Genomic DNA, 13,700 nt, shown 5'->3' on the forward strand with positions numbered 1-13,700 from the left:
TTATGGTGGCGTACAGAGCCAAAATTATGAAAATTGTGTCTGCGTCCAAATATTTCCAAACAAAACTTTTAATACTTTTAGTATGTGTGTGTACACTATATGGTATTAACGTGACTGTTAATGTAGGATGTTTGCATATCAGTGTGTATGTTAGTGTGTGGTGTTTGCATGAGTTTGTGTTTTAGTAATAGGTGTTAGCGTTAGAGAGGAGGGAGATAGTATGTGTATATACCGTATATATGGGTTGGTGTATTGTGTCAGAGTGAGTGGTAGTGTGAGCTTGTGTGTTTAGTTGGGAGGGCACCATGAAATACTCCACCAAGGCACCAATAATCCTATGTGAATTAACATTTTATTGCTGTAAATTCACACTTGAGTATAATACACATGCTTAATGTGTAAGTACATTTTCAGGAAATGTTTATATAGAGTTGTTACTATGTACACTTGCATAATATGAACTAAGTATCCAAAAATGGGGGGAAATCCATTTGGTATTATATGTCAGATTTTACATAAGAAGAAATAATTTCAGACCTTAGTCACATACCAACACATATGCAATGTTTATTCCAAAAACAAGATATAATAAAGTTGTAAGAATGAATCATGTTAAAATGCAACTTAAAGTGTATACAAAAGCAACGTCATCCTATATTTTAAAGACAAATAATTTTAACTTTCCTGTCTGAGCTTTTGCTACTTGGGGGGAATTGATATATTTTTGAAATCATGTTTAACAAGCAATATAAAAATCAGGCTGCTATGGAAACATACAAGCTTTCACAAAAAAAACAGACACTGAAGGGAGGTTAAGCATTAATAATGCAAAACTTGGCATAGTTTCCTTTGGCAGCTGGTCTTAGTGAAATACTGTCAACGACTCCTCCAGTGCTGTCCTATGGGGCATTGAATCTGGCTTCAACAACTAAATGTTTTCAATTTACACTAATGCAAAGTAGAGTATTAATTATTGACAGTAATCACAAGCTACTGTGATTATTATCATCAAACTTCTGTTTTTTTTTGCATAGTTAGAGGTGAGTTTGTCTTGTCACAGCCACCAGAACTGTGTCTTCTGTAATTGCCATGGTTTATTAATTCCCTTTTGCCACAAAAGAATGTTTGGTAAGATATGAGGAAAGGAGCGGATAAACAGGAATTCTTTATAGGGATCAATATGAATTGTCCTCTCTTTTGCTCTTTATTTTACCTATGGAAAAGAGGGGGGAATGCAGATTAGGAATAGAATATCAAATTAAATTCTCCCTTTAGATAAATTCAATTAATCAATGATCAATTATTATTATCATATTAAGCTGAAATATGGTTTATGCAACACAACAATCCTAAACATCTGCAGCTATCCATTATCAAGCAATCAAATCATATTTTTTTGTATTTTTTTTTAAGGACGGGCTGGGCTTTCTATTGACAGCCATTTTTTTTATTATAATGTCTATCATTTAGGATGAATTTTATATTAAAAAAAAATTAAGAATTTGAAAAAATAAATGGTTTACATCCCCTGACTTTGACAACTTACCACATACATCACTTTTGTGTTTTGAAGGGACAAAAAGGCTCCCTTGTATACTATGCTTTTCTATATTTTACTTAAAAGTTACACATTTTTCCTTTTGTTCTGAGGGCTAGACAAAGTTTTTTTTTAAAAAAATCTATATTTCTTGTGGGTGGGTAATTAAATGTTTTTCTATACATCTTGCTTTTTACATTTGTAATTTTTGTTTCTAGTAAGTTCTATATTGTTGTTTTTTTCCATCAAAACAAGTAGGGCTTTCTTTAGAGACCATTATTTTGAGCATATTGTATGAATTCAAATAATTCACAAACCACACATAGAGAATGGAGACTAAATCCAAATTTATTGAAACAACCATATGTAGACCAGTTAGAGACTACTACAAATTCATATTTCCAAGAAAATGATATAGAAAATATATGCATGCTAGGGTGTGTGGAGGGGGTGCAAATGAAAATAATTGCCTAGGGTCCAATTTTTTCAATATTTAATGGGAAAATGTTTTTGTTACAAAGATTCCACTGTTAGCTGTCTTTTTTCCTATATTTAATGTATTTAAGGTACATTATTGTTACCAGTGTTTCCAGTTATATATTATTGTGCTTGTTTGGACTTGCACATAAATAATCTCTAATTAAAACTAAATTTATTCCCTTTCTTTTTTGTCGAGGCGGGCACCAGAGAACTAGTCCGCACAGGGTGCCCGAACACCTAAGGCCGGCTCTGCAGGTTAGAAACTGAGATTAGGAGCAAGACATCTTGCTGATTGATAGGGGATTAAATACTTAAATGCAAATCAATTTATAATTTATTTGCAATGCGTTATTCTGGATTATTTAGTTGTTATTTTCTCACTGTTCAAATAAACCTACCATTAAAATTATAGACTGATCATGTCTTTGTCCTTCACTGTATGAATCTACCGCTCCTGGTATATGTCACTGTCAAGCAACACCCCAAAATGTGTCCAGACTCCCAAGGGTATTTCAAATGCTGTTATTTTAATTATTTCTATGTACACATTCTACCATGTGTAAAGCCTTTGTCAAAAATTGTGGTAGTATTTTTGTGTGTTTTTTCACATACATTCTACTCTAGGTATGAATTTATAGCTCCTGGTATGCGTCACTGCCAAACAACACCAATATGTGTTCAGCAACATCTCCTGAGAACAGTGATACCATTCATGTCGGGAGCTAAAAAGGCCACATTTGGACATTTTTTTAAATGTTACATCTGTCCAATCTGTGCCCATGTCCTATTTGGGACTTCTTTGAACTTGGTCAATTCTATTTACCCCATCAAAGCATACATTTTGAAAACTAGACACTCTATGGGTATTTAAACTCTTTTCACGCCAGGAATTTTGTGAAGATATAGTGGAAACTTTTGGAATTGCTCATAAAAATAAACATATATATATTTGCACTTTTTCACATTTTGTTGGTACTGGATAGTTGACACCACTGGGGAATTGTTTTTAGATGTTAACATGTTTTTAATTTTTTATGTTATTTTTTATTGATTTTACAAATCACAATTATGCATTGACTTGCATGGTTGAATCCAGTACCTCTATTCAACCTGCAAGGGGAGCTAAGGGTTCTCAGTCTTTATTGGTCCCTTTATTGGACCCACTCATAAATAATCTTACGTTTTCCTCATCTTGTATTACCACACAAATCGTTCTCGTGTGAAAAAAATGTTAGATTTTACAAGATAGTCTTACCTTAACAAAAGTGACAAAACTACTATATACCAGGGTAAGCAAAAATAGACCAATGAAAGTGGATGTTGTGGTCCACACGCTGTTTTCTTCTGCATCAATAATGTCCTCTCCTTCATCATCATGGTAGACAGGGGTTACATAAACAGGGCATTGATCTGTAAATATAACATTGTTTAAGGGAATTGTATACCTAGATGGTCCATTTACTGAAAAAATCAAGGGCATTTCTGTTATATCCAGAAAATATATTTAATTCACAGTAATCAGTCTGCCTATTTTTAACTGCCCATGGTCTGAAATTTAAAATCATAAACCATTCATAGCGTTACAAAATATAAAATGGCAACAACACGACACATGGGAGGTGAAAAATAACACAGATGCATCTGCAGAGAAGAAGAAGCCTTTCTGCATCTCCCTTTTTCCATTAATCTGTCTGCATTATTATTAGTGGATGGTTTTTGTTAACAGTGATTAACATTTAAGGTATGTTTCGCAATGTTTTAATACCTTATTTTAATATGATGAAATGTTTCTCATACATAATTGAATTGATTCCCTAAACTCTATCATTAGACAAATTTTACATTACTGGAATGAACCAGAATATAGTTTCACAATTCCTCACTTATACAATTATTTAGAATTGTGCATTTACTATTAAGCCACAGTACTGAAATGAAATAAGCTTTGTCATTTTTTCAGTTTTCTCTTAGACTGTAGATATCACAGGTTGCCATACACTTTTAAATAAAAATGTAGCTTATGACAAGCTAACATTATCATGTGTTAAAGAAATTATATAATTCCAGCATTCCACCTGTATTCTATAAAACTTTTGTTTTTGCTGAAAACAAGATTTTTTTGCTTACATTCGCACAAAGATAGAGAACTGAACCTAACCAACTCTTTTACAAGATAAGAAGACATACTTGACATATTCAGTTTTTGAATCTGCTTACTTTGTGTATTGGGTGTTAACATTTTCAGACTATAAGAAGCCCCTGCTTTATCTCAATGGTGGTGTGCTCAATTTACATGAAAGTGTATGCATGCTGTCACTTTATTGTAATCTTCTTTTGACTAGCCTGGGTGACTGAATAAATTTAGTAAAGACAGGAGTATTTTGAATATCTCTCTTTACTATCACCAATAGCAGCAAAGAAAGAGTTAACAATAAACTTGAAAACAACCAATAGAATAACAGTATAGGGCATAAAACCCCTGACAACCCCCCCCTCCTCCTCTTTTAGAGAGCTGCGAAACCGAAGATGGCCGTCCCGCTGCAACTACTCAAACGAAACCAGGAAACAAAATCCAGAACCAGGAGAACAAAACTAAGATATCTTCAATCCAGAAACCCCAGAGTTCCTACTACCAGGTTAAGCTGGCAGAAAAAGAAGAAACATAACAGAAACCGCATAGAGTTTACTTCTCCACCCTCCCAGTTGTCAAGACCCTCCAGAGCTCACAGGTTCCCACTGGAGCAACCTCTAGGGAAACCGGGGGCATCCCTGCCCCAAAATATATCTCTTGAGAAAGAGGAACATTGGTAGTAGGGTCCTTGATAGGAGGATGTATCCTGCAAAAAGTTCCCATGGTCGACCAGCCTTGGAGAAAAAAAACAGCGGGAGCTCTGAAAGACCTTCTTCATAGAGAGCTTAGCTTTACTCTATGATGTCATCACAGAAATGTGTCTGTTCAGCTCCTTCACAAAAGAGTCCCCAAACAGGTGGCAATTGGCGGCTGCCCCATGCACAGAAGTGCCGCCTTGCAGCGTACAGTTGCTATGACGACATTAGGCAAATGGTGCGCAGTGCACAGTGTCTGATAAATTTGGGATCAAGAGTAGACCCCTGAAGAAAAGCACAACAACTATCAACCAGTGATACAATCTGGGTGATAGGGTCCATATCACGCAGTTTGTCTTGTGTGGATTTAAGACCTTGTTTAAGGCCTTTAAAGAGTGGTCTCTTTTATACTGGGAGGTCTGCTGCGGTTGCTGCTTAGCTAGGGGAAGCTTTTGTCGCAGTCGCCTGGTAGGATTCCGAACGGTGAGGCTCATCCACCTGGTACTCTCTACCAATTCGAGAGTTGTAACTCCTGAACAAAGCCCTGTCCTCTTCATAGAGGGATTGAGCTGAAGTCCAAGATGGTAATGGAGCGGAGCTAGTCTTAGGTAGTAACTAATGAGAAAAGGCATGGGATTAAAACAACCAGGGGCTCACTGTGAAACAAGGTCACCAAACACTAATATTAGCAGGGGCTCACCCTTTAGCATGGTTAGGGGGTGTACCATGACACACTGAATTCACACAGTAATTTATGAGTTTTAACAACTGTTTAGGCGATATAATCCACAGTGTAAGGAATCCAAAGGTGGAAGAGTTAAAAACCAGGACACCTTAAAGATGGGTACTTAGGAGACCACAATAAAATAATCACTACAGGGGCTCACCCTGAAACAAGGTCACCAAACTCTTATATTAGCTGGGACTCATCCTGTAGCGTGGTTAGGGGTGTATCCCGACACACTGAATTCACACAGTGGCTTTTGTGTTGCAATATTAGCATGGCTCATCCTGTAGCATGGTTAGGGGTGTACCCTGACACAATGAATTCACAAAGTAACTTATGTGTCATCACTATTGTTTAGGTGCTATAACCTACAGTATAAGAAAGATGGAAGAGTTAACTACCAGGACACCCTATATACTCAGGAGACTTCAGCAAAATAATCACTACAGGCAAGTAACGGCAAAACAGAAATACGGTGCCCTCCACAAGCCTTCACAAAAGGAGAGCTTAATGCCACAACCAAGATGGCCACCGAATGCTGTAAGTGCAGCAAAGAGCGAAAATTAAAATGAAATTAAAAGGAAATAATGCAAGATAAATAAAAGAAAATACCAAGTTAATGATAAGTGGATGAGGGATTAAAAAAACGCATGATACTATGGGATGTATATGGGAAGGTAGTATAATAAAAAAAACTAAATAAAGTGTATCAGAGAAAAGGAGGGGAAAACATGTAAAAAAATAAATATAGGTACAGCACTTTTTTTGTATTTTTTTTATTTTAGCTAAATAAAATACCGTATTGGCTAGAATATAGGCCGCATCCAACTATAGGCCGCACCCTAAAAGTTTGTTGCTATTTTAAAGAAAAATGTATTTGGAATGGTGAAACAGTATTTTACCTAATACACAGGAATACATGTATTTTAACATTTTTAGTATCTATTATGCAGTTAGTCAGCATATGTTATATATAAACAGAAATTTGGAAAACCAATAGCCATTTAAGGTCCCCCTTAATTCATAATGCACCTTACTTCCCCTCTGCTCCCCTGTTATGCCACTCTGCCCCCCCAGGTATGCTTTATGCCCCCATAAATGCCACTCTGCCCCCCAGAAATGCCAGTCTCCCCCAGATATGCCAGTCTGCCCCTCAGACATGCTTTATGCCCCCTAGAAATGCCACTCTGCTCCCAGACTTACCAATGCACCCCCAGACTTCCTGGTGTCTAGCAGGGGCCGGCTGGTGAATGTCTGCGCGGTGCTCACAGACAACCTCCGCTGCCCGCACTTCCGGTGGGGCTTCTATGACTTAGAAGCACTGGCGGAAGTGCCGGCAGCGGAAGTGCCGGCAGCGGAGGTTGTCAACACGCATCGCCTCAGCTGGTGAACGTCTGCGTGATGCACCTAGACAACCTCCGATACTGGCACTTCCGCCGGGACTTCTATGGTGGAGCACCAGAAGGTTATGTCATGCTGGTGCTCCACCATAGAAGCCCCGGCGGAAGTGCTGGCAGCGGAGGTTGTCTACGCACATCGCGCAGATGTCCACGGTTGCCGGAGAGTATGATCCAGGTCCCCTGCAGTGCCCGGCACCTGGAACTGCATGTCCCGGGTGTCGAGCAATGCGAATTGCGCATCCCTGCGCTAAACCCTGATTATAGGCTGCACCCCCACTTTAAAGACTTAAAGCGGGGGGGGGGATAGCCGATAAGGACCAAGTGTTAATCTGACCTGCAGCTTCGGTGAGCAGGAAAAAAAAAGGAGGGGGTTGTCTTTTATTCTATTGGCTGTTTTCAAGTTTAACGCTTTCTTTGCTGCTATTGGTGAGAGTAAAGAGAGTTATGCAAAATAGGAGCCTCCTGTCTTGCCTTAAAATTCTCTCTCAATTTGGACCAGCTGTTTCACGTTAAAATTCCACAACACATGCACTTTTAAAATGTAGTCAACCAATCGATATCTAGAAATTTACCATTGTAGATGCTGTAATTCCTTATTATATACTCTTTTGATGAGATATGGGCTACCTTGCACATGCATGTTATTCCTTTGAGCCATGTGTTTTCAGGTATGGAAAGGTGGCTGACAAAGGAGCACTGCTTGAGCTTGTGGTCACATGTGATTTCTCCTGGGTCAGAAACATTTTGCTCAATTGAGAGACCTGTGGCTTCCCATTCCACAAACAGATCCTTTGGGTAAAAGCCTGTCGCCACACATGTTAAAGTGACAGTTTCAGTCTGTATGTGCTTTGGTGTAAGTGACAGTATAAGCACTGTTGGAGGTTTCATTTCATCTGAGGCTGTAGAAATAGAAAACATGTAAAGAAACATGCTGGAAACCATGTTATATTACAGTAACCTAATATCTAAAAGTATTAAAGGAGACAGACTATGAAATTAGAACATTAATAATACACACAAATAGGCTTCTCTATTTACCTGTGCTCTTGAGGCAGTATAAGGCTATTTTGGTAATTCAAACCAGAAATCTCAAAGCATTCTGAAACTGGAATGCTTACATTATTCTCCCTCACCTACTTATAGAAGAACAACTAGTAGACATTGATCTTGTGTTGACACTCACTGTGTGTCCATATGATGCTTGACTGATTCACTACACCTTGGAATGTTCCTATATGGCAGGTAAGGTTTGAAGTTTTATTCCATTCGTCTAGGCTAATGCTTATGGTGCTCTTAAGCCAGGTTATTGAGTTATGCGTAGTCAGCTCTACAATAGCTTCTTGGGTCAATTGCTTTCCATCTGCAATCCATTGTATTGTGGCACTTGCATTATTTGTTCTGCATGAAACATTTCCATTTTTGTGAATAAACAGATCTCTGAAAGATGGCTTGATTATGTAAATTTCGGGTGTAAAAGAGGATTGTTCTGAAACGAAGTAAAAACAGGAGAAAAAAAAAACAGCTATATGGCTTACTTTTAATTTGTTTATGTAGGAAACGTTGCATGAGACAATAACCAAGAATACAAATAATTAACCTTACAGCATAAAGTAACGAGGCAGCCATCCCCCTATGTATTGTTATGGAATTCTGTACAAGAGTAGACAATTACTATACCATGCTTTTCCACAGGGATACTGACGTTCTTTCTGTAGTGCTCTGAGGATATGTGGGCTACTAGACATGAATAAATAGTCCCACCAATCCAATCAGTCTTGAGGATGGGTAGTTGACTTGTTGTTGAACATTGCTTCTTTTCATGATCACAGGTAATTTCATCAGACACAGGGCTGTACTTTTGGGTTGATGTGTTGGTATAAACCTCCCAAATGACAAAAATATCTTGTGGATAAAATCCTTTTACTAAACAAAGCAACGTCAAGTTTTCTGCATTTGAACCTTCTTGAAATGGATGCAATATATGTATTTGTGGAGGTTTCATTTCTCCTGGCAATCGAAACACACAAGGGAACATCAATAAGCACTCATATATTATGTTGTTTGATCTCTCAATTATAATAATACATTTAATTGTAATGTATGCTGAACATAAACACAGGATGAATATGATGGTATCATTAAAGAGTTTATAAAAACTGTACAAAATGAATAGAAAAATGTTACTTGTTAATGGCCAACAGTTTGTTGAGAAGAACATCTTGTGGAGGCTTTAGCTCACATGGAAGCTTTCTGATTGTTTTCTATTCCTGGAAATGATTTATGTTATACTTTCCACCAAACTGCCTTTAGTAATTCATTTTGTTTATATATTATAGCAGTTCATTCTTAAAAAGTGTACTTATAGGAGGATCTAAAGTCAGACTAATGAGTGGAGCAAAGGGGGGCAGTGGGATGGGCATGGGGGCCCAGGCATTAAGTATGTACTGGCCCCAAGATTCTGATAATCTGTTCTGTGTAAACAAAAGAGCATTAAAAGGGAAGAAAAGCAAAGCTAGGAAAATATTTAGTAGAGAGGGGAAGTAGGTAAGGGAGAAAACGTGATAAAGTGGAAGAGTGAAAATATTGTGTTTTTCTTTTTAAATGCTAGTTGGTCACTTTTTGATGGTTTCAAAATTTTCACACTCCCCTTCTTAAGCAGCATCCACCATCATTTTTTGTGTACTGCCAAATATCAAAAACCCATAGATTTTAGTATAAGATCATTATATAGGGTTTGGGACACAAGAACATGCCTCTTAATAGCATACTGTCATCAGTGGCGTCGCTACAGGGGGGCAAGGGGGGCCCCCCCTGCCGAAACATTTACTGGTTGCCTGGGTATGATAGGAGTGTGATTGCGGTGTGGGCAGTGTGGACGCCGGGGCTGGCTTTGGGGTGTGTAACCTGTGATCTATGCCTGTAATTTAGGGGGTTTTAAATATACCTTTTAATGACGTGTTTTTATGTGAATTCCAATTGATCAATACCTCCAAAGCTGGGTTTTTGCGTTATTCTGTAGATCCATATCTATATATTTCCATACATTATTTATGTATACCTGCAAATACAGGGTTAATATGTCTTATTCAGTTGATTAACCCCTTAATGACAAAGCCCATACATGTACGGGCTGATAATGCATTGTTTTCAATGGGGTTTGGGACCGCCCATTGTCCTTAAGGGGTTAATACCTGCAATGCTGTTTCCATGTATTTATTTGATTTATACCTGGAATGCTACCTTTCATATACTATTGTATACCTGCAAATACAGGATTTGTATGTCTGATTCTGTTTATTTGATATATATATAACTTCAGTACTGAGATCACAAGTGAATTTCAGTTGATCTATACATGCAAAGCTTGGTTTATGTGTTAATGTGTTGATCTATACCTGCTATCGGCAACTGGGGCTAATATTAATATATATGGGCAGCAGGGGCATCAATTCACAAGGGGCAAAAACACTAAGGGGGGTATATACGACAATGCAGTGTGAAAAATCCATCCTGATGTAGACGTCTGTGGCGTAGATTGTGTCCTGCTGTTTGTGTGTTTTTGGTTATCAATGTTGCAGAGCCTGTCCTTGGGTGTGTGTGTGTATAGGTGTTGGTGTGGCAGAGCCTGTCCTGGTGTGTGTTTGGGTGTTGGTGTGGCAGAGCCTGTCCTGGTGTGTGTGTTCGGTTGTGTAACAATCCGACAAGAGACGGGTCCCGTATGCAGAGTGGTGAGCTATCCGGACAAGTAGTTGTAGGAGGAATAGTGGGGCAGCAGCGGAACAGTTCAAATAGCAAAAACAGGTCACAGTCCAAGGTCAAGGCAGGCAGCAAACAGGCAAAGTTCAAAAAGCAATCCGAAGTCAATCCAGGCGGCGATCAAAGAGTAGTCAGGAACAAAGCAGGAGTCAGAAAACCAGAATATCAGATATATAGCACACTGAGACAGTCATAACCAATGTACCACACAAGGGCTCAGATTAGAGTGAGCAGTGGGTTTAAATTTGGTGCCAAACAGCTGCAGGCAATAATCAGCCAATCAGATAAAAAGCGGGAGGACCCGCCCCCTAGCGTGACGTACGCAGTTGCTGGGTAAGGATTCCTGGCCGCCATGACAGCGTGCACGTGTGTGCACTTCCATAGCACCGAGGACGGCAGCAGAGGAGCTCCCTGGACAGACCCGCCGGCGAAAGGTAACAGGTTGTCAGTGTGGCAGAGCCTGTCCTAGGGTGTGTGTTTGGGTGTCAGTGTGTCAGAGCCTGTCCTGGTGTGTGTGTGTGCTTGGTTGTCGGTGTGGCAGAGCCTGTCCTGGGGTATGTGTCTTGGTGTCGGTGTGACAGAGCCTGTGTTGGTGTGTGTGTTTGGTCATCTGTTTCCTGGCACTTAACTTACAGTAGGAATTATTTAATTTATATTTATCCAGAGATAAAATGCCCTCCTGAAGTTGTAGTGACTTCAGGGGACAAAATGTTCAAGGCCCTGAAATCATTTAGTGGAAAAGTTATTTATTGTGTTATAATATTTATTTCAAGGATTAGCCGCACTCAATTGTGGCTTCAGGCTTCCCATGTTGAATGATCAAGTATTATTTTAGCCCAATAACAAAAGTATAATTCCATAGCACGTTACTTTTGGAAATTATGAATGCCCCCCCAGTTTGACTGTGGTATCTTGTGTGCCCCCCTATATATTGTTTATAGAGTTGCCACTGACTGTCATGCACTTCATGAGAATGTATGTAGTGCAAAAACGGTACTTTATTCAAACTGAAAATGATCATCTATTATAGGCGGGCATAGGCAGAATAATGCCTGACACCTCTCTGCTTCACCACATCTGGAGAAGTGCTGCTTTAAATATTTTTCACTAATTACAGTTGAGCAAACAAGAGAGAAGAGAGACGTTCTTGTAAAATGCACAGCAAATGTATCTCACAGTATCAGTTTTTTTGAATAAGTTACAAAATAAAAAGGTAAATACATGTAACACAGTGTCTTCAGGAAATGTACACTAATGTATGTTTTTTTCCTCTTTTAACTTTATTTGACATCTATTCGCTAAAGAGAGAGTGTGTGGAAGAGTTGAACATTTCATAATATCACTACACACTATGCAGTAGCTCACTGTGATTTACCCCTGGTGATGCATTGCAATATCACTTAGTTCACTGTCCCCTCTTTAGTGAATAGACCCTTTTATCTGCTTTTTTTTTTTTTTTTTTTTTTTCTTTATATGCTGTCCTGGAGCTCATCATTTCAGGTTACCATGTGATAAGTGATAGAACCGCATACTGCTTCCTAACCTCAAGGTCGTTATAGTAATGCCGCATATCTTAGAGAGAGTAAGTTAAGGACTTTTATTTTTCTGCTTTAAGCTCAGATAAGTTGACAGCTTCATACATATTTAATAAAGCAAACATAAAAACAGGAAAAAAAATCCTTCATTCAAAAAGAAAGAAAGCAAGATAAACTTTTACTGTAAGTCTATACTAAGTTCCACCAATTAAAAATGAAGAACAAAATCACACTCACATGCTTACATGCTCTTATTATCTGTACACTTTTTAATTGTTCCAAATAACTTTTTTTTTCTCTTTCCTTAGGATAAAGTAGATTTTATCTGAACTTACCCACTGTTATTTCACTCTCAATATACTCGGTAGAACATGGCTGTTTAACAACGCAAGCCACGGTAGTTATGGACTGCCACTCTTTGTGATTAACATCAAAGCTGACAGTATTTCTTGCATTTGTGTCAATGTTGCCCTTCTTGTCATTTTTATTCCTATTGATTTTCAGAAATATTTCTTTTGCATCAACATAGACACCCAAAACAGAGCAAATGATTTTGCCATTGCCATTAAGTAAGTCTTGAAGAGAAGGCCTCACTACTTTCACAACTGGATACATGGAGATGCTTTGGCACGCTACACAGGAATCAAGAGAAAGACATATGAGAGTCAATCAGTTGATAATCTAAAATTAACATTATGCATTTTAGGTTGATGTTTAATAATGTACTCCATAACTGCTTTGCCATGGAAAGTTACAGGGGACATTCTAAGTAAAATATAAAACAAAATGTTTAAGTGTGTTGATACATTGTTTCTGTATTAATGGAAATGTAGTGGCTTAATTTGAAAAAAAGAATACTGTTCAAACTTCCAATGTCATCAGAGGCATATTGAAATATGCCACTTAAACACCATACTCATGCAAAGGTTTTGTCAAATTGTATGAATATGGTGTACTTGAAAACTTTTTTTTGTTTTGTAGGATGCATTTTAACTTCAGCCGAGTTCTCACTGCATAATACATTGGTGCGATAACTTTTAAGAAATCTCTCTACATATGATATGCAGGGGCAGCTCAGACTAAAATGGGAAGATGCTAAATTCCTTGTTATATTGTGCCACACAAATGTGACAAACCTTGGGCACTCATCAAGAGACACAGACTAGCCACTCCGATCTTTCCAGGAAGGCAAAAGTAAGCATCTTAAATGGTCAGTTTAAATGCTAGCGCAATGGACATAGTCCATCAGTCATTAACAATGTTGCATTTATAATATGCCCACCCCATGCAGAAAGTCTTAAGTTAATAAATAAATCTATTTCAGTCGCCTGCTGTATCCCTAAAACCACTGTGCCTGTACGTACTGAGATGAAACTATTGTATAGCTATTGTTCATCTTAATTTTTTTTAGAAACACTTTTTATGTAGAATTAGAAAGA

General features: G+C 38.1%; 1 protein-coding gene across 1 annotated transcript in view; it reads right to left on the reverse strand.

Moving 5' to 3' along the window:
- Window positions 1–667: 667 nt before the first annotated feature.
- The window catches only part of LOC128504467 (uncharacterized), a 145,850-nt gene continuing 132,817 nt past the window's right edge, over window positions 668–13,700 (reverse strand). Inside the window, exons 12-17 of the mRNA XM_053474558.1 lie at window positions 12,597–12,893; window positions 8,648–8,977; window positions 8,154–8,456; window positions 7,543–7,869; window positions 3,273–3,427; window positions 668–1,213 (exon numbers count right to left, since the gene is read on the reverse strand). Of these exons, the coding sequence (XP_053330533.1) occupies window positions 1,205–1,213; window positions 3,273–3,427; window positions 7,543–7,869; window positions 8,154–8,456; window positions 8,648–8,977; window positions 12,597–12,893 (1,421 nt within the window). The 3' untranslated portion in view covers window positions 668–1,204. The remainder of the gene's footprint in view (window positions 1,214–3,272; window positions 3,428–7,542; window positions 7,870–8,153; window positions 8,457–8,647; window positions 8,978–12,596; window positions 12,894–13,700) is intronic.

Source organism: Spea bombifrons, chromosome 1 (assembly GCF_027358695.1).
Source record: "Spea bombifrons isolate aSpeBom1 chromosome 1, aSpeBom1.2.pri, whole genome shotgun sequence".
NCBI lineage: Eukaryota > Metazoa > Chordata > Amphibia > Anura > Pelobatidae > Spea > Spea bombifrons.